Source organism: Amblyomma americanum, chromosome 4 (genome assembly GCF_052857255.1).
Source record: "Amblyomma americanum isolate KBUSLIRL-KWMA chromosome 4, ASM5285725v1, whole genome shotgun sequence".
In the NCBI taxonomy this organism is placed as follows: Eukaryota; Metazoa; Arthropoda; class Arachnida; order Ixodida; family Ixodidae; genus Amblyomma; species Amblyomma americanum.
In genome coordinates this window covers 62,485,713-62,510,958 of record NC_135500.1, presented here as the reverse complement: position 1 = coordinate 62,510,958, position 25,246 = coordinate 62,485,713, and the positions used below count along the sequence as shown (strand labels likewise).

The following is a 25,246-nucleotide window of genomic DNA, read 5'->3' as shown; positions in this document are numbered from 1 at the left end:
CCGCTATGTAGTGTATTCTACAAGGCCTTTTTTTGTCGCCCGCAACGCAAGCTCTTCTGTGGTCGAGAAATCGGGCGTCCGGGTCTCAGCTCAAGGGAAAGGGGTTCGAGTTCCCGCTGGACCATTTTTCTTTCCAGCGCAGTTGCTGTTGTTTCTTTAACGGCACTACGTAATGGTGATGCATTGATAACATGATCCTGTTGACGAATGAGGAATTGTGTATTGACGTCATCGCTGTTGTAATTTGCGATTGTTGTGGGCTGTTTGAATTACCCGCGCTATGTCTTGTGGTTGTGACGTCACATCGCCATGGACCAATGACAGCTTCATTCTCAAATCACTGGGCTTTCCGCTCAATGTGCGCTCTAACGCTACCGCGTTAAAATGACTTGCTATATCATGCACCTGATAATGATAATATTTCGTATTAGGAACCGAGAATATCCTGGCGTGGTTGTGACGCCGTAAGGGGTCTTGCATTTGCTTCCGCTTTGATGTGACAACTTTAGCGGTGTACTATGTGTGCATTATCCTTGCTCTGTACTTCAGCATGGCTCTCGACAAGCAAGCAAAAACAGTAAGAGCAGAGTTTTTGGGAGGTTCGAATAAGTGAAAAAGAATACTCTCATACATTCAGAGTTCTATACAAATAGCCGATACAGCGGGCTCCACCATTTCATATGTTCGGTGTGCCCTTAAACTTTTAAAACCAGCTGAACTTCGTCTTTCCGGTATTTTAAAGCTAGTTGTCAAAGAAAAAAAAAGCAGAGACGTACTGTTCTTTGTCTGTGTGGTATGCGCGGCACACAATAGCAGCATGCAGTTACATTACTTCATATTCTCTAACAGGCCTTCAGACTGCTTGAGCAGGCGCAGACGGATGTTAATAACTCCAGCGGAGCCTACATCTTCTTCGGCTGTACTACCGCAGTGCCGAAGAACAGTCTGCTACACGACATACTCAAGGTAGAACTAAGGTGAGCGATAAGGAAACCTTGTTTCCTTAGAGCCCTTTTGTGTGAGTACATGAACAAACAAGGCTTTCTCGTTTCCTTAGAGCGCTTTTGAGTGAGTACATGAACAAACAAGACATTTCTGTCGCGTTTTTCTCTTTTGTAACTGATCATAATTTTAATTTTATTTTTAAGGTTATTTTTCATAAGAAACAATGCCTGCTGGCGACAAGATTCACAATCGCTTATCTTAAGTATTGTCCTGCCGCGATGTGATAAGCTTTAGTTTTCGGTGTGTCCAGTGAGTGCATTTTAATCGTTCTGATAGAGGGAAATTAGTGGCCAACATTAATAGGTATGCCGCCGTTTGAACGCTCAAGACCTAATGTTTGTCCTTTCGAAGTTAATATTTAGAAGCCGTAAAAAGAGTGCCAGCAGCTTTCATGTGTAATGGGTGTAATGTGTGTGTAATGGGTTGTGACTCTTCGGGTGGATGACCGATTGCATAGACACTGCGACATTGCGACGTGACCTTGCGACATGACGCCACTGCATTTCGTACCGACGACGACCACGTGATCTCACGGGGGAGATGATGTCTGGCTATAAAAGCTGATGATGTAAAATTAACCTTTCTCCAACGGCCATATTATTGACATGCCCGTCTGACAGACGTTTGTAGTTCTAGCTAAACTAAGCTACGGCTCAGGTAAAACATTCGGTATGAGAGAGCCATGGCGTCCATCCATTTTCTCGTGCTTTTCCTTCTCCCCTCATTCTCTTCTTTCCTTCTTTCTCTTCCTTTACAGCGGTAGCTGTTAAGCAGCCGTACCTGGGTTTCATGTCGGCGTAGCTAGTGGCAGTAGCAGTATTCGGCGTAATTGGTGGGTGGCTGCCACAGAAACCACTGGGAGGGTGGTTACCTTGGGAGGAGGGGGGTATCGCGAGGAGGGCCGTTATTGTGGAAGGAAGGAGGAGGGTATGACGAGTGTGAGGAATGCGCAAGCACTGTGTGGTTTCCAAGAGAACGACCCTCCGTATGGAACCGTTGAAGGAGGAAATATAAGGGAGCATAAGTCTGCAAACGGAAGGTGGTTGCTGCTGGAACCATCCAGAGGGTGTTCACCGGGGAAGGAGAAGAAATAGGCGAGAGCAGAGGAATGCGCGACAAGATTGTGGTTGGCTTGGGCAAAACTCGGTTTCCTCTATAGTTTACTCGCCACCACCGGAACCTATAGTCGGCGCGACCGATGGGGGTAATGTCGCTGGAAGTCTGCCACCGGAAGAAATACCTCCGCCTGTAGTCATGTTACGGAACCAAGTGCACGTGCTAGCTGATGGTGTGCCTGCGATAGTGGATACCGGAGCTACTGTTTCTGTTATGAGTGCTGCTTTTAAGTGACTCCTCGTGGGCAAAGTGTCTGTTCTGGTGGGACAAAATGCCCAGTTCGGTGGTGTGAGCGGGGAACCATTGTCTGAGGTTGCAGTTTGCAGTGTTAAAGTTTCTTTTGATGGGGCAGTGTCCAGCACGGAAATGGCGGTACTCACCCGATCGACGCACGACGCCATTCTTGGCCTCGGGTTTTTGGAGATGCCTGGCGCTAACGTCGACTGCCACACCGGTGAGCTCATTGTGGGCAAATGTATCACCCTTGGCCTTGTGGAAGACAACTGCGGTGGTGAGAGAGTGGTCTGTGTTTCCCGTGATACTGTCGTGCTTCTTTCTTCAGCTGTATGCATACCGGTATTATGCAGCGATAGCACTCTCGACATATTCGATACGAGTATTTGACCCGCATGAAGAAAAATGTCTTGGCTCCTCATGTCATGGTCTCTGTCACAGAAGTTCGCATTGAACTGTGGACAGTGATTTGTTCGACATAATCTGTAGTTCTGCTTGAAGGATTGAAGCATGCGCCATGCAGCCCCGACTCGCCAGTATTCGTTGCCGTGGTTACCGACACCTGGCATGCGACAGCAGCAGAGTTTTCCGAGTAATCACAGTTCCTTCGCTCTCCATGCATGAGCGCCGTGCTCTGCTGGCCATCCTCCTGTGACGCTCCTCCGCGTTTGACTTTTCACAGCCCGGCGGCCCACCTTCCGTTCCCTAGTCTCCGACCCTTCACAGAGTTGCCAATGGCGCCTCACATCCGATCCGACAAAAGTTCTGCTAAGTGTAACCGTTTCAACGTAAGAGGATCAACGAACAAATGAAGGAGATGTTAACCAAAGGTGTTATCCAAAAGTCGTCGAGTCGCTGGCTCCAGTAATTCTCCGGAAGAAGAATCGTGGTGTTTTTGCGTTGATTACCGTCGTCTGAATGCCGTCACTAGAAAAGATGCATACCCTCTTCCTCAAATCAATTATGCCATCGACTGCCTTTCTTCGGCCTCCTACTTGTCTTCTGTAGATCTCCGACCAAGTTATTGGCAAATCCCCATGCATCCCGTGAACAAAGAGAAAACTGAGCTTTTTACACTTGACGGCATTTATAAATTTAAGATGCCGTTCGGTCTTTGCAACGTGCCTGCCACCTTCGAGAGATTTAGGCACACTATACTCCGTGGTTTGAAATGGGAAATATGCGTGTGGCACCTAGACGATGTAATCATTTTTAGAAAGACGTTTAGAAAGCGCAACGACCGTTTAGCTGTCCACCTGGGCTGCATGCGCAAAGCTGGACTTCTCCTTAACTCTAAAAAGTGCCGCCTTGGTGCGCGTCAAGCGTTAGTGCTTGGACACTTCGTTGACAAAAACGGCATCAGACCTGATCGCCATGACTGCAGCTGTCGAGTCGTTCAAGCCACCCCAGGCGGTCAAAGGGTTGCGGGGTTTGTTGGGATTATGCTTGTACTTGCTCTGCTTCAATCAGCGCTTTGCGGACATCGTATACCCCCCTGACAGGTCTCTTTAAGAAAGATGTAGCTTTCGAGTAGGCCCCTGAGTGCCTTCCGCCAGCTAGAATTCCTTCTCACGTCGCACCCTGTCCTTTGCCACTTCGATACATCCGTTCCCACAGAGATTCATACAGATACAAGTGGTCTTGGAAATCGGAGCTGTCCTCGTTCAGCGCTGTGAAAACAAAGAGCGCGTTGTTGCTTATGCGAGTCGGTCCCTCTGTAAACGGATGGCAGTTCAGCATCGTCGCCAATCATTATAACCTCTGCTAGCTCGTTAATCTTCGTGACCCGTGCGGACGTTTTGCACCTTGGGCTCTCCGGCAGCAAGAGTTGTCGACGGCACGCTGACGCCAACTGTCTTCCGCGGCTACCCCTCCATAAGACAGATTAAGATATCGACAATTTCGATCACTGTGTCGCGTCAATGTCGCCGGCTTTTCGTGACATCACCATGTTCAAAGCGGTTGTGAGCGAACTGGCCACCGTGGCAGGTGGCACTTCTATTAATGCATAGTGCAACAGCACGGAAAATGAGTCCAAAGAGCCAGACAACACGAGCGCTGACTTTCGATTAAAGTTTATTACACACTTGCATGCATTTATACCGTTCCTTCAAATACAAAGAAAACAACCGATCTTATCAATACTGATGAATACCTGCAGCTCCGCAAAGGCACCAGCAAAAAAATTTATTTCACGTTTGTCAAGTGATAATGACGGTTTGCTGACACAAAAACCAGCCTTACCAATATGGTAAGCCTTGACTATTTCTCTTTCAGTCTGATCGATATGTGTGAAAATGACTGATGTTTCTTGGAACAAAAGGTTACATGTGTGATTTATTTGTCGACAATGAATGTCGCAATGAATATGTAGGTTTGATACCTCACCACTGTACAAAATTTGTTGGTTTCCACAAGGCGGACGTTTAAGCAACGACCCGTATGCCTGTCTGTTAATGACTGCTCGCGAGTGATTGCTAGGGAATAGCAACCTTGGTCTCACAAGCCCCAACTATGGCCACACCTGCCATAGCTGGGCAGTGGCGCTTCACTTAACCGCTGCGCTGGGAGTGGCATGGGGACATCCTGGCATATATGAATGCTAAGTAGAGAATGACGGATTCCACATACATGGAAATTAAACCATTATCGCTATCCGAGCAACTTCCATCCGTGGACAGTGGATTCGAGCACAGAACCGAAGTGAAAACCGAACTGCTAGCACACCTAATTCGTATTTGGCCCAACTACTCAAATGGACCGTCATTTTTTCTTCATCTCGTTGCCTTTTCCCGAAAACAGCTTCCTGGCGCCGGCGGATGGCCCCCCCCCCAACCACAACACAGGCAACCTCATCGAACCCCTCGAAAAGCATACTGCTGTCCGCCACTGCTGTCGTTCTTGCGCCATATTCTCACCACCACATTGCACGTCCTATTACATCCTGAGCACATACTGGCGACAACTCCAGACATCTTCCCATCCCCTCACTTTACCCATATATTTCACTCTGCCCTCTTTTGGCCCCACTGCACCACTTGTGACACTACCCCACTCACTCTCTACCATTGCCCCTGGAATGCCCATATCCTCTCTGCGCTCCCTCTATCCACAGCCCCGCCCCCTTCAGGCGAGGCCGCTCTTCGGACCACACAGCCCGACGACCAGCTACGACTGGGCCTCTTCGATTATCCGCCTCTGGCTGCCCGCGGGCTGCTCCAGAGCGCGGAGCCAGGCGTTCGATTTTCTCGGGCTGCTCCGCTCGCTTCCGGTGGCTGCCCAGAATGCGTTAGTTTTTCTCTGGGCGGTTTCGGGCTGCCAACGGGCAGCCGTACTCGCCAGGACGATTTTGTGCTGGCAGCACTCGGGCAACTAGCAGACGACGGAGAGGTGGTACGGTAGCGGTAAGCGCAGGCGACCATTTTTATATGGACCAGAAGGACCGCGGTTCTTCGCGCGTGTGTGTCGCCTGCAATGGTGCCTTTTGCAGTAGTTCTCGCTGCTTGTATATTTGTTTTGTGTACGTGCGTGTGATCGCAGTTCGATCATCTCACCACCTAGCAAGCACAAAGGCTCGCTTCATATTACGGTGGCATAGTTCTGATTCATCAAATATTTCGGCTCTTAATTTTTGCCCCCGGGTGATATTGCGATGGTGTTCGAGGCCTTTCGCGAGAGCGGCCGCAGATTCCCGCTCCAAATACGCGCTCAGAAGCGCGCATACATGCCTGTGCTGAACGTGTTTAGCGAGGTGTTAGTTGAGCGCGATACTAGAGCGTATGGTCTTCATTTGGTTCTGCGGAATGAATAGGCGGATATGGTTTGAGAAACGCTTGATTGATTGAAACATGTCCTTTATTAAAAGCCTTCACGAGCACACTGCTCGATGCATCTCTGCGCGTGCTTATATGTGGTCACATAGTAATATCGCATAATTATGACAGCCGATCTAGCTAGTGCTGATTCTGTCGTCGCCATCTGTTGTGCGAGTTGATGCTCGGTCCTTCTGCCACAAATGCTTAAAATATCGAGGAGAACCGTACTCATAAATCTCCTCACATTTGGCTCATTAAAAAGGAAAAAGAATTTCACAGCGCGGATCATCATGCATGCACACGTGGTACGTGAGGCGCCGACACGCAAGGCCGGATTGTAGCGCCTTTCATTCGAGTGCCAGTCCTCTGCGGTAAAGCTGTAGCATTACAGATACAATGCGCAGCTAAATTTGTACAGGTTACCCGCTTGTTTTAGATGAACATTCAGTCAGCTGATCGCTTTTGTCGATATTATGAGTGCATTCCTTGCCGGCAGCAAAAGCCGGCGGCTGACAGACTACAGTTGAACGGAACGTATCCCGATTCTTTGCTGATTACAGCCCGCAAGAAGCAGTACACGAACGTAAAAATCGCAACGACCACAACAGAGTCAATCACCATGCAGGGTCGATCGTCTGCAGTCATACGTCAGTCATACTTACTTGATGATGAAACAACATTTATTGGGCCCGAAATAAATCGGTGGTGGACGCAGGCACCAGACGAGGTGGTTCCCTAGTTACGGGACCCATATGTTCTCAGCAGCTCCTGGCCCCTGTGCGTCAGTGCGAGCTGAATCGGTAGGGCGGGGCTGGATAACAAGGTCTCCCATCGCTCAAGGGGTTGGGGATTGGGGGTGTTGGCGGGAAGGGGAGGAGAGGGGGCCTTGAGTTTTGTGCACTCTGCCAAGACGTGCGGCAGGGTGCCCTTTTCTCGTTTGCAAAAAGGACAGAGCGCATCGTGTTCAGGGTACATGCGGTTCAACAGTACTGGATGCGCTAGCGATCCCGCCTGTGCTCGACGCAGGATCGTCTGTTGTTGCGTGGTGAGTTTGGGGTTCGTTTCGGGCAGTCTGCACCTTTCCTCGCTGTACATCCGGGTAATGTTCCGAAAGCTGGTAACCGGGTGCGGTAGCTCTTCCTGCTCGTGCGGGGCCCGGATTGACATTTCTCGGGCATAGTAGTCGGGGATGATGTTGCCTGCTACCTGCGAGTGAGCCGGGACCTACACGAGCTCTATGGCTCTTCACTTGGATAGAATGGCTCGGACCGCGGAAGAGATTACCCCCCTGCGGAATCTTCCGTAGGCTGACTTTGAGTCGGTGACTACGGTGTCCACGCTCACATGCTTTTGAGGATTTCTCGAAGCTTACACAGCACACTGTGCACCGAAGGCACACGCTCGCATTGTCGTCACCAATGTGTACGGGTGCGAGCACGATAATCTGTTTGTTCTGCAGTCTGTGGCAGCCCTCGTTAACTTCAGGTCTTCTTTTTGATCTCAAGCAGCCTATTTCTGCCGTACGCGCGCGTAGCAATGAGACGCAGCAGAACGCGAAGCTATGAGGGCATCTGCCCTCCGTGATCCGTGACTGGCTTGCCGGCCTGATTGCCGGCCTGCTGGTTCCAGTGGCCGCCAGCCCATGTGACCGTGAGACGCTTTGCTGTCAGGGGCGAACTTTCCGGCAGCCAGCGGGCTGCCCGAGCGCGGTAAATCGAATAGAGCCACTGATCGCGCGGGTCCCGCTGGAGGGAGCGGCCAGAGGGCTCCTGGACTTTGAAGTTTTTCCTACTCCTCCTTCCTGATCTTTTTTTTTCGATTCTCTCTCTTGGCTTCTTTTATTCTTAATTTTCTTCTCCTTTCGTCTCCTCTTCCTCTCTTTTCTTTCTCGTGGCTTGGCTTTTTTTGTTTTCAATACCTCAAAGACCCCACGAGGGCGGGGTTTTACATGAGGGGGGCTAGACATGAATTAACAGAAAAGTCGTTCCATGGTGGTTTCAAAGTTGGTTATAGTGAAAGATGCTGTCTGCGGGATGATCATGCCAGTCGATGGCAGTGCTTACGAAAAAGGAGTTGAGATGTCTCGCTATTGGGGCATGCGACGGATAAACGGCCATGGTGTAGGTGACACGGCTGGTGGTCCAATGAATTGGCACAATGAATGTACTGCTAGGTGATAAGGCATGATAACATTTCTGAAGCAGACAGAGTGTAGGTATTTTCCGGCCCACTTGTAGGCTTGGAAGACCAGCTTTAATTTTTAGATTATTAACACTGTAGCGCAGAAGTAAGGAGAGAAAATAAATCTGGAAGCACGGTTTTTAATTGATTGGATGGTAGCGATTAGGCTATGGTAATGCAGGTCTCATAATGTGCATGTCAATTCCAGTTTTGGCTTGGCTTCCAAAGGGTTGCGTATGAGAGTTGTTTTACGTGAGAAGGCGTATGAGTTATGTTACGTCCAATGTAGCCAAGAGTGCAGTTAGCATCGCTAGTAACATTTATAATGTGAGAAAACTATTTGAGATCGCTGGAAATGTGGACGCCTAAATATTTGTAAGAGGAGACTGAAGAGACAGCTGACCCGGTCAATTAGCAGTTGCGGAAAATATAGTACGGACGTCTGATGAACGTAATCAGAGCTGTTTTGTTAACGTTAACATTAAGCCAATTTCGACACCATTCCTAGACTATTGCCAGATCGTCCTGAAAGCTAAATTGTCAGTAGCGTTATACTATATGGGGCAGTAAATACGCAATATTCGGCGAAAAGACGGACATCATAAGAGGTGCAGTTGGGTAGGTAATTAATATATGTGAGAAAAAGATGTGTGTATAGTACGGTGCCTTGTGGTATGCACCAGAGACGACAGGGACGAAGCTGGAAGAGTAATCGTTAACATGAACTGCAAGTGGTTAGTGAGAAAAAAATTGATCCAATGAAATGCAGAAGTTTTTAGTTTTTCTCGAAAGTTTTTGCGAAATATAAAAAGAGTGAATGAACGGCAATATTTAAGTCTATTAACAGTACCTCTTGCGGGGTAATTGGTGTGACATTGTGCAACAAAAGTAAAAACAGCGCTAATTTTTACACAAACCACACAAAAGACCAGACAGGACGGGCGCTGAGTCCAACTATGTTTATTGAAAGCCACATGTTCCATATATTTAGCCCGAAAAAGGTGAACGCATGCGCATTTCTTACATGGTAAGGAAAAAAACCATCAACAAAAAACACACGCACACTCAGAAAAAACTACCCATTATCACGTATTTATCGCGTTCACCTTCTTCGGGCTATATATATTTGCAACATGTGGCTTTCAATAAACATATCTGGACTAAGCGCCCGTCCTGTCTGGTCTTTCTGTGTGGCTTGTGTAAAAATTAGCGCTGTTTTTACTTTTGTTACACAATTTAAGTCTAAGTTGGAACTAATGTCGTTCACAAACAATGCCAGTTGTGTGTCGCAAACAGGCCTTTCTGAAAACCGTCTGGTTAAGTTGAAAAAACCTGATGGGTGTTAGGAAGTTTATGACGTGGGAGTAAATAACATGTTCTATGATTTTTGAACACACACTTATGAGAGAGCTGAAACGATATGTGTTATCTGGTCCTTTGTTGGGACTGGAACGATGTTCTCCCCTTTCCGGTCTTGAGGGACCGTGCCGGTTGACAGAGACTCCTGGAAAATGTGTGCTAGAATTTTGCTAGTTGCGTGTTTAATGTTTTTCAAAACCTTTGCGTTGATGCCTTCAACGCCGGCAGATGACATGAGTTCCAATGAAAAGATAAATTTTGCGATGCCGTCAGGTGCAAACGTGATAAGGGCCACGTCTGGATGATCTGAAATCATGTGGTTACCTGAAGCCTTGGCTTCGCACCGATCAACTTAGGCGCCAAGCCAAGTATTGTTTATCTATCTTGGCTTGGCTTGGAGTTTATACGACAGATGCAACTTTAGTTACATGGGCTGCAACGTGCTTCAGTTACACGGCCACTGGAGATGGGCTCCCGTAAAAGGGTTTTGCCGTAAAATTGCGTACCAGCAGTGTTTCATCGCGTTCGAAATTTCGGTGCTTATCCCGTTGAGCGGTGTTGCGCAGATCCCTCCCCGTCGACGTCATGATCCTGACCACGCACGCGATGGTGTCCGAGGACAGCGAAAAGGTGGTCGTTCCGCCCACCACCCTGCGAGCACTGGAGGGAAGCCACCTGCCGGCCATCGTGAGTGGTGCCCGCTGAAGCAAGGTGTCTTCGCTGCGCGATCGAAAACGTTTGCCTCTGCTTCTTCCAAAGCGCGAGAACAGTTGGTCAAAAAATTACTGACATTGCGTGGGTGAGACAGGTGCATTAGAGGGCTACTCCAAAGCAATGGCGTACCTTTGTTTCCCTGTAGACTTAACTGTACTGATTACAGTGATGGTCGTGATCATTCTCACGGAATCATTACCGTCATATTAGTCCAGCAGTGAGCGCACACAAAAACCCGTCGATTGTTCAAAGTAAGCCTTTAGATCTGTGGGTTAACCTCCCAAAGCTGCATGTAGGCTGTGAGGGGACCTCGGAGGGGAAGAACTTCGAGGTAAACATCTAAGTGAGATTTGGACCACCTGATGCTTTTTATTGTGCACGCAAATCACACAGCGCGGAAACGCTTCTGCATTTCGCTTTCATCGAAATGCGGTAGTTGCGGCCGCGATTCAACCCGCGACTTCAAGCTAAGTGCCAGAACGCCAAAGACCTCTAATTAGCTACGGCGGCAAGCCTCTTAGTTAAATAATTTATATAATTTAGTTAGTTAACATAATTTATGCAACATGACGTCGTGGAGAAGTTTGGACGTATGCGTGTAATTATTTAAACCTCAAGAATTTCACAGTCTGGCATATAAAGAGTAAACCAGATCGCTTCACTAAACACATATGAAGTGTTCAAAATCCCCACTGTTTGGAGCACTTAGGACAGCTAGTGCTCCGTTTGCGTCAAGACTAGCCAAGCACTCCAGGATCGGGGTTAGCGAGGATTTGTGTGAATAGTGCCACCGGACACTCCTTGAGGCAGTGCTCCAGTTTGGCGTATGGGAAAGGGAAGGTGGGACAGGAGAGATGGGAACGGAGTCATGTTAAGTATAGAGCCTAGCGGGAATAAGAGCTGTATTTCAATCTTGCTACGGATTTCAGCTTGCGTGATATACCAGGCAGGTACTCTTAGGTTATGATTGGCAGTTTTCTGATATCCCTCAAGAAAAACCTTCATAACAGCTGCTATACCTATGTTATACCTATGCGGTAAATGTTGTACCTATTTACCTATGGGGCTGAAACGTGGAGGCTGTCCTCAACTTCATTGAGGACAGTGCAGCTAGCTGTTAGCTGTGGTATAGAAAATGATAGGTATAACATTAAGAGACAGAAAAAGACCAGATTGGGTCAGGGAACAAACGCGAATTAATGACATCACAGTGGAAATCAAGAGGAAGAAATGGGCATGAGTTGGACATGCAATGTGGACATGCAATGTTAACCTAAGATAACTGATGGTCCTTAGAGGTAACGGAATGGATTCCAAGCGAAGGCAAGCGTAACAGGGGCCGGCAGAAGGTTAGGTAGGAGGATGAGATGAAAGGGACCCTGAAATGATTTCAATCGGGCTATTCTAGTGCAAGAGATCTCTATAGGTGGCCTCTGTGGGTATTCGAGTCAGATTTGAAAGCTCTGCGCGGACCCTATAATTTAGAAATAATTTAAAAAAATATTTGTCGCAGTAGCTCGCAACCGATTATGGCGACACACCTCACCACGCGTCCCCTTCCCCGATGACGTCAGTGGGCAGAAGGCCAGCCTTTAAACTCACCCCGTCTGCGCAATGACGTCATCGTGGAAGGGGATGCGCGGTGAGGTTTGTCGCGATAATCAGTTGCGAGCTACTGCGACAGCGATTTTTAAAATTATTTCTCTATAGGGTACTCGTAGAGCTTCCAAATTTGACTCAAATACCCGCAGAGACCACCTTTACGGATCTGTGGCACTACAATGTGGCGATCAAAATCATTTCAATGTCCCTTCAAGAGCTGTGCGGGGATCGGGTGACCACAGCTGGCACCGGACAGCGTTAATTGAAGAGATACGGGAGAGGCCGTTGTACTGTAGTGGCCGCAGTCAGGCTGACGATGATAAGATCATATACCAGCTCTTACACCAGTTTTTGGCATCAAGCCTGATGACCCTTATAAGCTCCTGTCATTCTGTAGCTACTTGAACGCTAGCTAACTCGCAGATAGATCTTGTATTCGCGGGTCGTGTGGAGGTCATTCAATGCTTTTGTCTTTTACTCATCTGCGTTTTTTGGTATACACCAAACACAGCCCAGTGCTAAATCGGGTCAATTGGAGTGTGAGGGTTCACTTATTGTTCTGTGCAAAATTGTGGATGTTTGCAGTTAAATGTGTTGTTGGGTTAGGTGGTGCATAAGCTGTTTAAGAAAACGCGCCGGACGAACCATTCACAGAAAGAAAATCAACAAAACATAAAAGTGTAGCGCCAGTCCCCTGTTGCTCTATATTGGCCGAGTCTGTAGATACTATTTTTGAGCGTAACGGAACTGAACAGCTGCCATTTTCTTTTCACGACACTGTTGTAGGCTAGAAAATTTAGCAGCCTTGGAGAAAAGCAGGACGAAATAAATCAGTATGCTGCCCTGCTGACTACATCATCTGTGGTGTTCGCTGCGTAAATGGGCAGACTGCGTTTTTACAAGCATCATTTGGCTCGTAACCTACGCGCTCATGGGACCACTACGCATGTATTTTATTTATTTATTTCAGAATACTGCAGGCCACTGCTTGGCCCAAACAGGAATGAATTTACATTGTTACATAACCAAAATAATAAAATTATACAATATTAGCAGCACACGGATGCAAAACATACATATAAACAATATTAGCAAGTAAGGAGACGATGTAACGCATCTCAAAAATTTTGTGAGGAAAAAAAAAAACAGATGCCGGTAACGCATAGGCTCTGATTTGACGGTGCGGGAGCAGCGTGGCTCTAATCCAAAAAATGAATGCTGTTTCAACTGACCCAAACTAAGCTATGCTTAAAATTATTCCGTTAACACACTCTTTGACCAGTACGTGAGCTTTACGAGCGTTCTTTTCACACCTGTTTTAATAAAATTGCACCTTGCTGAGAATGACAGATTTGGCATAAGCTAATCCAGGCACAGGATTCGCAAGCTTCTCGCACGCAGGCATGGCTAGTGGCGGGAAAGTTTTTATGCTGCATAAGGCGTTGACAAAAATAAAAATGCAGAGAACAGCTGCCAAGCATGGTCATCGAAGGCGCAGCAGTCTGATGTGTTTTTGATTCTCCTGGTACTCAAGTTGTATACGTTTGGAAGCAGCTTGTGACGAGAGATCAAGAAAACTAGTCCGGTCGTTATTTATTTTGTATTACGCACAATAGATGTAGTTTCTGCGAACCCAGACTTAAAAGAACTGATTAATGCAGCTTAAAACATCAGCCTCGATTTGGATGGATAACAAGGCGTCACTGCGTTCGATGTGCGACTGCGGGAATGTCATGAAGCATGGTGGAAGTTGTATTAGCTTTTCCATATAATCATTCTTCAAAAGCTATTACATCTTTTCTTATACAGAAACTGTACTTATGTAGCACTTGAAGTACCATCGTCTAAGAATAGTGTGTCGCTTCCCTACTGCGTGCGTTCCTTTTTATTGCTCCGTAGGTGAAAAAGTCGGCAGAGACTCTTTACGCGTGAGAAGGCGCAAGCCCGCCCGCCCACTTTGTGAATGCAGTCGCCGCGCGCCGCACTCCTTCTGATCTGCGCTCTAAATTAGTGAAGGCAGTCACCTCCGTAGCACGGTAAGCGCTCCGCCTTAAGGATATGACGCGATAACTAATGGAGTAATGCCCACTTATGCAGAATTGGTCTTTCTCTACTTAACATTCATAGGTCCCTGGGAGTCCTCAAACCACTTCTGGCGCAGTGGTGCAGCGGTTAAGCGATGCGCCACTGCCCTGCGATGGCAGGTGCTGCCACCGGTGGGACATGTGCGATATAGGTTGCTGCTCCTGAACAGCCTCGCGCGACTAATCATTAAGTTAACCGCCACCGGCCAGGTTTCATGAGGACACGGCAACATTTAAGGGTACTAATGAGTGCTTACACACACACACACACACACACACACACACACACACACACACACACACACACACACACACACACACACACACACACACACACACACACACACACACACACACACACACACACACACACACACACACACACACACACACACACACACACACACACACACACACACACACACACACACACACACACACACACACACACACACACACACACACACACACACACACACACACACACACACACACACACACACACACACACACACACACACACACACACACACACACACACACACACACACACACACACACACACACACACACACACACACACACACACACGCACGCACGCACGCACGCACGCACGCACGGACGCACGTACGCACGCACGCACGCACGCACGCACACACACACACACACACACACACACACACACACACACACACACACACACACACACACACACACACACACACGCACACACACACACGCACGCACGCACGCACGCACAGAGAGAGAGAGAGAGACAGGTTTTTGCAGAATTTTGCACACCGACAACAGCGTGCCGTCAGTACAACCCATCAATCTTCCCACCGCCTTTCCATTCGTTCGCGCATACTGATAGTAAGTTAGCTTCGCGAAAGGAACCGGCTCGAACAGTGTGCATGTGTTCGACCTTGGTTGTGTGCTCGACCATTTTCGCTGCTGCAGTTGGACGTGGCCCACCACGCGGCAGGGGAGGAGTACTTGCACCGTCTCAGCGCCGTAGCACTGACGCTCCCCGTGTCGGTGCTGGCTTACGAGGTGCCCGAGAGGACCCGTGAGGGAGCGGCCTGCGACAGTGGCGCCATCGAAGTCTCCGTGAAAGAGGTGCATATGCATGCTTGCGCTGGTGCTGCGCGAATTGAAATAGACAAGTGCACATTGTGTGCTTTTTGTTCAGTAGGCACCACACGTGGACTACTAGCAAACACTACCATCGAAGCGAGCGCTTTTGCGGTGAAATATGCATCGATGCTTTTTGTTGCGTAGAGAGACTTCGTCAAAGGAGCGCAGACGAGAAAGGACACAAGATAACCATAGGCGCTAGTAAGCAGAATAGTAGTAAAAGAAGCGGCTGTACTTCGGCCCTGTCCCGTATCCCAACAACACTATTGCGAAGACCGTCGTCAAAAGCTCATTTCTGTAATGCACAGTGCAACGGCTGACTGGTTGGACATACACACCTTGCACAGAACTTCTGCTACTGAAAGAAGGAAAATTTCCGCCAGAAGTATGCATACACTTGAGCAAAGCTAACCATATGTGAATTCTGCTTGCACTAAACATGGCTAACCAATAAAAAATGCTTTAACAACATTTTACAACCCCTTCTTTTCCACCCAAGCTTGCTCTTAGGAGAATAGGAAATTGTAGATTGGTCGCGAGTCATTAGGTTTCTCAAAGCTTGGAATGTTTTAAAGAGCCTGTATCTCACTGAAGACTTGTGGTCTTTTATGCAGCGGATAGACGTTGATAACCCTGTTTTGGGGATTGATAGCCTTAGTTGCTGCTTATGCGCCGTAAGACCCAACACAACAACCACGAACTTAGGACTTTTATTGGCTTTCAATCGTGAACATCGCCCATATGCATATGCAATAACAACATGGTCATACGCCGACAGATCGGTTAAGCCCATAGAGCGAGTTATCTTCTTAAAGAGTGCTAGTCTACTGCCTTTGTACTGGCTTACAAAAATTGTAATTTTGGGGGTTATCTCGGAGTGGTCACAGTGTATAGCGGTCCTCTGTTAACTTGTACACCACATTCAGCCACTGGCGTCCTCAGATGCGTCCGCACAAAGCGGATTGTGGCTGTTAACATGTAACGTGGGTCAAAGGTTATTAATGCATGAAAAATGTTTGAGTGCTGCCATTAGCCATCATATCTTGTTTTCTTTTTGCTATGTGCAGGTTTGTAGTAAAAGCAACTACCCGCTCGACGTCAAGTACGGAAACAACACAATAATTGGCCGCTTCTACTCACCAACGATGGGACGGCTTTACCTGTTCGACACGAAGGAGACCTTCCACTTCAAGGTACGGCGACACTGTGTCCTGCGATTTCGCCGTCGCATTTTCGTTTAGATGTTGCAACAAATTCTGGTGGGAGGAAGTGTCAGCAATGTGTAAGTGGGTGAATAGTGGACGTAGGCGTCATTTCGCCGTCGCTGTTTCGTTTTGGTGCGGCATCGCCTTCTAGTGGGCGGAAGCATAAACAACGTGTAGGTTTTGGATGGTGGATGCAGGCTTTATTTCGCCGTCGCTTTTTCGTTTAGGTGCTCAACACATTCTGGTGTGAAGATGTGTCAGCAATGTGTAAGTGGGTAGATGGTGGACGTAGGCTTCATTTCGCTGTCGCTTTTTTGTTTTGGCGCTGCATTGCCTTCTAGTGCGCGGAAGCGTCAGCAATGTGTAGGTGGGTGAATGATGGATGCAGAATTGATTTCGCCGTCGCTTTTTCGTTTAGGTGCTGCATCGCCTTCTGGCGGGCAGAAGCCTTAGGAGTATGTAGGTGAGTGGATGTCGGATGCAAGACTGATTTCGCCATCGCTTTTTGTTCAGGTGCTGCAGCGGCTTCTGCTGGGTGGAAGCGTCAGCAGTGTGTAGGTGGCTCGATAGTGGATGCAGGCTTGATTTCGTCATCGATTTACCGTTTAGGTGCTATATCGTTTTCTGGCGGACGGAAGTGTCAGAATTGTGTAGGTGGGTCAATGCAGGCTTGATTTCATCGTCGCTTTTTCGTTTAGGTGCTGCATCGCATTTTGGCGAGCGGAAGCGTCAGCAGTGTGTAGGTGAGTGGGTGGTGGATGCAGAATTGATTTCGCCGTCGCTTTTTCGTTTTGGTGCTGCATCGCCTTCTGGTGGTTGGAAGCGTCTGCAATGCGTATTTTGGTGGATGGCGGAGGCAGGCTTGATTTAGCCTTCATTTAGGTGTTGCATCGCCTTCTGGTAGATGGAAGCGTCTGCAATGCGTATTTTGGTGGATGGCGGAGGCACGCTTGATTTAGCCTTCATTTAGGTGTTGCATCGCCTTCTGGTGGATGGAAGCATCTGCAATGTGTATTTGGGTGCAAGGCGGAGGCAGGCCTGATTTAGCCGTCGTTTAGGTGTTGCATCGCCTTCTGGTGGATGGAAGCGTCTACAATGTGTATTTGGGTAAACGGCGGAGGCAGGCTTGATTTAGCCGTCGTTTAGGTGTTGCATCGCTTTCTGGTGGATGGAAGCGTCTGTAATGTGTATTTGGGTGGATTGCGGAGGCAGGCTTGATTTAGCCGTTGTTTAGGTGTTGCATTGCCTTCAGGTGGATGGAAGCGTCTGCAGTGTGTATTTGGGTGGATTGCGGAGGCAGGCTTGATTTAGCCGTCGTTTAGGTGTTGCATCGCCTTCTGGTAGATGGAAGCGTCTGCAATGTGTATTTGGGTGGATGGCGGAGGCAGGCTTGATTTAGCCGTCGTTTAGGTGTTGCATCGCCTTTTGGTGGATGGAAGCGTCTGCAATGTGTATTTGGGTGCATGGCGGAGGCAGGCCTGATTTAGCCGTCGTTTAGGTGTTGCATCGCCTTCTGGCGGATTGAAGCGTTAGCATTGTGTAGATGAGTGGACGGTGGATGCAGGCTTCATTTCTTCTTCTTCTTATTCTCCTCAAGTAATATGGCGCATACCCACGTGGGGGGGATTGGCCAAGGTATAGGGTAGAATGCCAATCAAGCATTTGCGCGGGGAAGGAAACGGCAGAAGACTGAATCAAGATTAAAAAAATTGGGAAAAATAAAATGAATTCAAGAGGTATGAGTCATCCGGAATAGAATCAATCTAGCCTCATTCATTTCGCCGCCGCTTTCTTGTTACGGTGCTTCATCGTCTTCTGGAGGGAGGAAGCGCCAGCAATATGTAGGTGGATGGATGGTGCTGCGTGCGCTTCTGGTGAGAGGAAACCTCTGAGGATGTAGGTGGGGGGTTGGAAGGTTGAAGTTGAAAGTTTATTATTGAATCCAAAGAAAGTTACAAACCTATACAGCGAGAGGTCCCATGGTAGAAGACCGCAGACGGGACCTCTTATGACAATAAATTTCAATAAGCAACAAAATAGAAAATATACAACACATTAATTAGTGGCACAGAGAATGAATAGATAGATGCATAGTGTAATATGAGTACCAAAATATTTAAATACAAACAATATAATGCAGGAGAATGTACAATAAAACACTCACAGATGCCCTGATACATAGGATCAAGAACCAAAAAGAAGGAAAAAATCACTTATTAAGAAGAAAAAGCTTTAATTTGACCTTGAACAAAGAAAGCGTATTAGTTTGTTTGGAGTCTAAGTTGCAAAGAATTCCAAATTGACATAGATAAAAAATGAAAGCATTTCAGGAGAGCAAGCTGCCGGGCTAGTTGGTGATGCATGTTGTAAACTTGGAAGCGCAAAAAACCGGACGACGGACAGAGTAAGGGAACACAAAAAACAGGTTCGCGAGCGCTACTACCAACGAGTAGCGCTCGTGAACCTGTTTTTTGTGTTCCCTTACTCTGTCCGTCGTCCGGTTTTTTGCGCTTCCAAGTTTACAAAATGAAAGCATTGTTTCCCGTAATTAGTTCTGACCTTAGGAAGTAAAAAGTTATTACTTAGCGCAAAACGTGTGACGATGTTGCTTATGATCGTGCCGGGAGAAGATATGCTTAGTGGGAACTGATGATGAAGAATCTTAAAGAATCGGATACCAATGTTGTAAAAATAAAGGGCCGAGATAGGTAAAACGTTTAACTCTGTGAACAAAATGCGTGAGGGTGACATTCGAGGGGTACAGGTTATGATGCGCATGGCTTGCTTTTGCAGTTTTATTAATAGCCAGATATAAATCTGATAGGCCTTACCTCAAGATGAGATACCGTAGATTAAGTGGCTGTGGATGAATGCGTAATAAAGGGATAATAAAGTTTCGATTGGGAAATAGCTTCGGGCTTTAATTAGTGCACGCAAGCCATACGAAATTTTCTTGCACGTTTCAGCTATACATCATGATGGAATTTTAAATGAGGGTCAATGATAACGGTGAATACAGGATGCAGGCTTTATGTTGTCTTTTTGTACCTGGAGCGTGCTTTCGGAATTTGGAGGCTTAGCACACACGCACACACACACACATGCGGAGCGGCTTTTTCGTCGAAATAGGGCTATACTCCTAACACAGTGAAACAAACGCACTACTCTGCGCTTCCTCAGCTTAGACTCACCTGGCATCCACCGCAAACCGTGAGTGGAAACTTAGCAGAAGCGCGCGCGGACGAAGTTTGGTGCGCACAGCCTCAGGCGGACAGATGAATTCCGCAGCAAGCTGCGGCACACAAGAATCAACGGCCAGATACGCGTCTGTCTGCGTAGCAAACCTTCGGGGACTGAGAAAAGCCGTGGCTCAAAGAAGTTTATGCTTGTTTCTAGGCTCCGTGTCTACATCTGATCGGTGGTCGTCTCTGAACATCTCGCTTGCCGGTGAATACATCCAGACGAAACAAAACTTTCGCACTTACATTACTTCACGCGGCCCATTGAGAGGACTGCGCAGCGTAGCTTCCCTGAATACTCCGCTACTATGAGGGGTTTTGCATAGGAAGTGAGAACAAAAATTATTATGACCAAGTGTTAATACAACACAGCGCTTGATCTGTGCCCATCTCAGTATTCTTCAGCCTATTCCTCCGCTTTGGTGTTGGTCTTGCTAAGGCACTTTGCAACCTTCTGCCTCGCAGACACATCGCATGTCTGTGATGTACCTAACTATTTATGTGTACACTGTATATAGCCCTTTTCTTTCGGCTTTTCAGTTTCTTGGCCTCCTTTCTTATTGCCTGCAACTACTCTTTTATCTTTCTTTCATTTACCTTCGGCCGCCGTACAGGCTCCGGGCGAGGCAGTTGCAGCAGCCGCCATACGTCTACATTATCCTTTTTTTCCGCCAGTGAACGCTCGTGCTACTACTAAACTTGCGCATCGGCCGCTGTCGCAGATGTGCACCCTTCGCGAGACGTTTCCCGAGCTCGTGCACGGCTGGGTGGTCTTCGGCGTGGACCTCGCCGACTACGATGGCGTGTGCAACGGAGCCTCCAGGACCCTGGACCGTGTGCGCGCCATACGGGAGACGTTCGACGAGTACCTCAAGGCCCTCCCTGGCCAGCCGCCTGACGAAGCCTGCTGACGCGTGCCTGCTGCAAGCGGACGGCTCGAGGGAGCAGGAAATGGGCTCTTAAGGGGATAATTTCTTGTTCGGAGTTACCCCGTTAGCTTACGAGACAAATATAGCATCCGCTAGCCTTCACTGCTGAACTCAACATGGCTCGAGAGAGTGCAGTGAAAAGTACCACCTACATATTTCACTCTTTTTCGTTTATTCTTCGGCTTCGTAAGCCTCGCGGCGCTGCACGGGAATTAACGCAACAGAAACCTGCTTTTACCACTAAACACATCATACGGTTGTTGAAACGAACGGATTGTCTAGCGCACGACTAGAATACGCGACTCCGACAGGAGCTGGTCAAGACAACCTTCGGGTATAGGCGGTGCTACGCAGACTCGGCGACTGCGCGTTGGCTTGACTCGGTATGAGCAGGTCAAGCCAGACGCTAAGTCCGCTCGGAGGCTCGACGGTGCACGGTTGCCTGCTCTCGCCTGCCGATAATCCGATTCCCAGCTTTGACGGGACTTTGTCGATGAAGTCCTCGAAAGAGCGGAAGAGCGGGACGACGGTGGTTTGCTCATTCCGTAATGCACCAATTAGCACAAGTGGGCACTTAATTTATGGGGCACGTTACTAACTCATGCAGACCACAATCCGTTCACTAGGCGTTCACTCTAAGACGCTTTAACCAGTGACCCTTCGTGGCCTCCCCGAAACAATTCGGTGGACATAACAAAGTGTAGCTGCACGCGGCCAAGTCTCACTTGGCATGCCGTGCGCAGGAAAGGATCAGTGACGTCCACTTTGCTGCTCTCTCCCATATCGCTCTAGCCTGCAAAGTGTCGTATCGCTCCCTTTCACGGAAAGCATCAAGGGGGACACCAAAGTACTTGACAGGGGTCCTCACCCAAGACACATTCGCAAAAATTTCAGACTTTGATGGCCAGCGGCAATGCCAGAATCCAAGGCATTTTGACCAATTTACCCCACTGCCGGTGATTTGGCAAAATTCACGGGTGCATTTGACAGTCTCGGTAATGCTCACTTGATCGACCGTACGAACGGGAACATCGTTAGCATACACTAGCACATTACTTCAGCTGCTTGCAACCTCACTGCCTTAAGAACTTAATGTAAATACAAAACAAGAGTGGGCTGAAGGGGAAACCCTGAAGTATCGACCGCAACAAGTTAATGGGGTTACTATAAATAAATTGTATAACGTGTTCGTATTCTGGCAACGCGTCTCTGAAACGAATATTTGTGTTAAGTAAACGGCAAAAAATTGTACCTGGCCTAGTGGAACGTTTTTCCGGAGATCTTCCACAGCGACTTGTACAGTGCAGGCCCAAGCAGCGACGCTTTCAATAGTCAAGAAAATGCAGGTGTCGCCAGGAGCTAAGATCGTCTTTTTCAAGCTACCTGCTAGACAGCACAAGGCATCGGCCCAACATTGTTAATATGTTTGGCAAAGGCCGGTTCCGTAAAGGACCAGCGTCGCCACTGTGTTCTTAATATACGCTATACCACTCTCTGAGAGTTCCAATGATGACCCTACCTTTCGTGTGTGTATCCCATATTGGCAGTGCCGCTATCTGGCGGTTCCAATAATGGTCCTTCTCGTCCTCTGTTTCCCCAATATCAGCATTACCGCCTCGTAAATTTCCATCAGCGGCCCTGGTGGACCACTATTTTCTTGATATTGGCAGTGCGACTCTTATATTTCCAGTAATGATCCATGGTTATCTATTGTGCCAGCCATATTGGCAGCGCCAATCCTTTACACAGCCAACAATGGCCCTAGTTGTCTAATGTTTACAGAGTATGACCAGCGCCTGCTTAATAGGTTGTTCAAAGTGGGCCATTGCTTGCCACTAATCCTCCGATGTACACGGCATTTCACAGAACTTGAATGAAGGATTTAAAAAAAGTTGCGCACGGGAGCTGGGTGAAACCAACGTCATACTGTTCCCTATCTGGTGGCCCTCGTGGGATTATTTTTGAAATTGCACCTAATTAGTTATTTAGTTTATATAAATTACGCCAAAATTTGTTATTCACTTCAGAGTCACTTGAGTTTCTTTGAGTTGTAGAAGGAGTTACGAAACAACCTATCGTGTTTTTTCTGCCAACGTGACTTATACGTGGTTCTTTTTTTCTAGCACTTAAGGAAGACGCTGGTCCTGAAACGATAAAAAATGCGAAAACTTCGATTTTGCAAAAATGTCCTATTTGGGTTCAGTGCACTCTAAAGTACCCGCCTCAAAGGTTTCGAGGTATAAATTCTACCTTCAAGTATTAAAATATCTATATACTTCGCGTCTACTTAGCCCGGAAACGACGATTTCGGAGCGAATGCGGCAGGACTTCACGCCCGTCACTTCCCACGACCGCGACCCCAAAGGCCGCCATATTGGTTTTGTTTGTAAGCTAAGCTCCTTCCCCACTACCTGATATTGCTCACTAGTGTGAAATATTTTTACTATATCAGCATTTCGCAGTTTTTTAGGCCTCTACAAATACCCCCGAATGGCTGGCGCGAGCACTTCATAAGGGCTTCATGTTTTTGGCAACATGAATAGACTTGCTGGAGCTTTTATCATGTTTTTATGGTGCAATTTCTCTTAATCTTATACCGTTGAATTCAACAAGAACTAAACTGCGTAGCTATGCTGGTATTGTGCGTCTGAGTTGAACCTTTCAATATTTGTGACCCATAATTCCACCTAACTATACCTGAAAAATATGGTACTTAGAGATAATTAACATTTTTATATGCTGGTATACTTCAACAATAATATAATTGGCAAAGCTCCAAATTTCAGGTCCTTGTATATAACACCATTTCAATCGAAACCAAGACATGAAGAAAGTGTCTTAACGACCCGTAAGAATTTAAGTAATTAGGCTTCAGTTATTTTTCTACAGTATGACAGTAGTTTTCTGGAAAAGCAGCGCTTAACAGACGAGGACAGAGACGAGGCGACAAGGACGTAGTAGTAGTAGTAGTAAAAAATTTTATTATGACAATGGTGTTTGGAGCACACGGGCCCCCATACGACCCACTACACTCAAATTTTTATGTTCGTACGGTACATGACGTCGGCAGCCCGGTCCATGGCAGTCTTCTGCCGGACCGGGTTCTCAGAGCGTAACAGGGGCTCCGAGTCCTCACAGCTGTTGAGGCGCTCCAGGCTCCGCGGGGGAGGACCCGCCGGCCATTGGAATAGAATGTGGGCGAGGGTGGCGGTGGGGTGGTTGCAGAGGGTGCAAGAGGGGTTGGTGAGCCTTTGGTGGTAGCGGGACCTAGTATAAGGGGATGAGAGGGTTCGTGTCTGGAGGCGGCGCCATAGGGTGTGATGGTAATTATCAGGTGAGTGGTGTGGTGGCGGCTAGGGCGGTCTCTCGGCTCGGTGAGCCTTAGTCAGCTCACTGAATATGTGCATGCGCTCCCAGGAGAACTACGACGCGGGGGCCGCCTGTGTCCGGCATATCAGGCCTCGGGCTAAGCTATTGGTGGCCTCATTAACGGGGTTCCCCGAATGCGCAGGCACCCAGAGCAGCTCCACTTGGCGGGGCGGGTTGGCACCGGGCGAGGTCAGTATGCAGGGAGATGAACTCGCCCGCATGCGAAATTTAGGAGTGCAGTTTTCGAATTTATGAGAATGAAACGTGCTTCCGTGTGGGCAACTGCAAGGGCGATGGCTGCCTTCTCAGCCACACCTGAGGAGAAAACCGAAGGGAGAGAGAGAATAGCAAGAGATTGAAGGGTAAGACCCACCAGGGCTGCCGCCGCTTCCTAGCCCGAGCATGTGGCGTCCACCCGCACGGCATACTCCTCGGAGCCGTAATATTTGTGGGCAGTATTTGCCCTGACTCGCCGGCGGGGCACGTGGTGTGGCGGATGGGTGTTTCTCGGCAGGGGTTTGACGAGGAGGTTGGAGTGGATAGAGCGTGCGATGCGGTGAAACGTGGGGTCGTTAGCCGGGGCGTGAATGCCGAGAGTGTTTAGAATATGTAGCGTCCGGTGGGAGTCTGCGTTTATCGGATATACTTGGTCTGTCTATGGGCCTACACAAGCTGCCCAGCAGTATCGTAAAGACCCAGCTGGAGTAGTTTTTCTGTGGAAGTGTGGAGGGGTAGGTGGAAGGCCGTCTTGAACGCGGTGCGAAGCATCACGTCCAAGTTGGAGACCTCCTCACCCCTAACTCTGAGGTACGGGAGCGTGTATATGAATCGGCTCAGGATAAAGGCGTGAATGAGACACATAGGTTGTGCTGCCGGATGAGGTGCGTGATCGCACCTGTCACCTGCTCAAGTTCTTTATGGTAAGGCTGCTTCTACCGCTGTTTTGGATATGAAGGCCCAGGACCCCGAGAGCGTCCACCTCCGGAATGGGGCGATCATCCAGAGCAACGGTTATGAGCGTGGTGGGACAGTGACGGGTGGTGGGACGGAGGATGAGGAGCTCAGACTTCTGTGGAGAGCACGAGAGTCCGATGCTTCGAGCGTGTTCTTGTGTGAATGTGGCGGCAGTTTGTAGTGTGTCCTCTGTCACCATCACTGACGTGGGTGGTCCACACCGTGATGTCATCGGCATAGCAGGTGTGCCGGAGGTGTGGTACTGTCGCGAGTTTATTGGCGAGGGAGATCATGGTCGCGCTC

General features: G+C 48.2%; 2 protein-coding genes across 2 annotated transcripts in view; both read left to right on the top strand.

Moving 5' to 3' along the window:
* The window catches only part of LOC144129523 (uncharacterized), a 37,548-nt gene extending 36,567 nt beyond the window's left edge, over positions 1 to 981 (top strand). The window contains exon 5 of the mRNA XM_077663678.1: positions 850 to 981. Coding sequence (XP_077519804.1) covers positions 850 to 981 — 132 coding nt within the window. The remainder of the gene's footprint in view (positions 1 to 849) is intronic.
* Positions 893 to 20,722, top strand: LOC144130136 (uncharacterized). The gene is made up of 5 exons (XM_077664148.1): positions 893 to 977; positions 10,277 to 10,397; positions 15,071 to 15,229; positions 16,315 to 16,440; positions 20,414 to 20,722. The coding sequence occupies exons 2-5, from the start codon at positions 10,296 to 10,298 to the stop codon at positions 20,600 to 20,602; spliced, it is 576 nt and encodes a 191-aa protein (XP_077520274.1). The 5' UTR covers positions 893 to 977; positions 10,277 to 10,295; the 3' UTR covers positions 20,603 to 20,722.
* Positions 20,723 to 25,246: the final 4,524 nt, after the last annotated feature.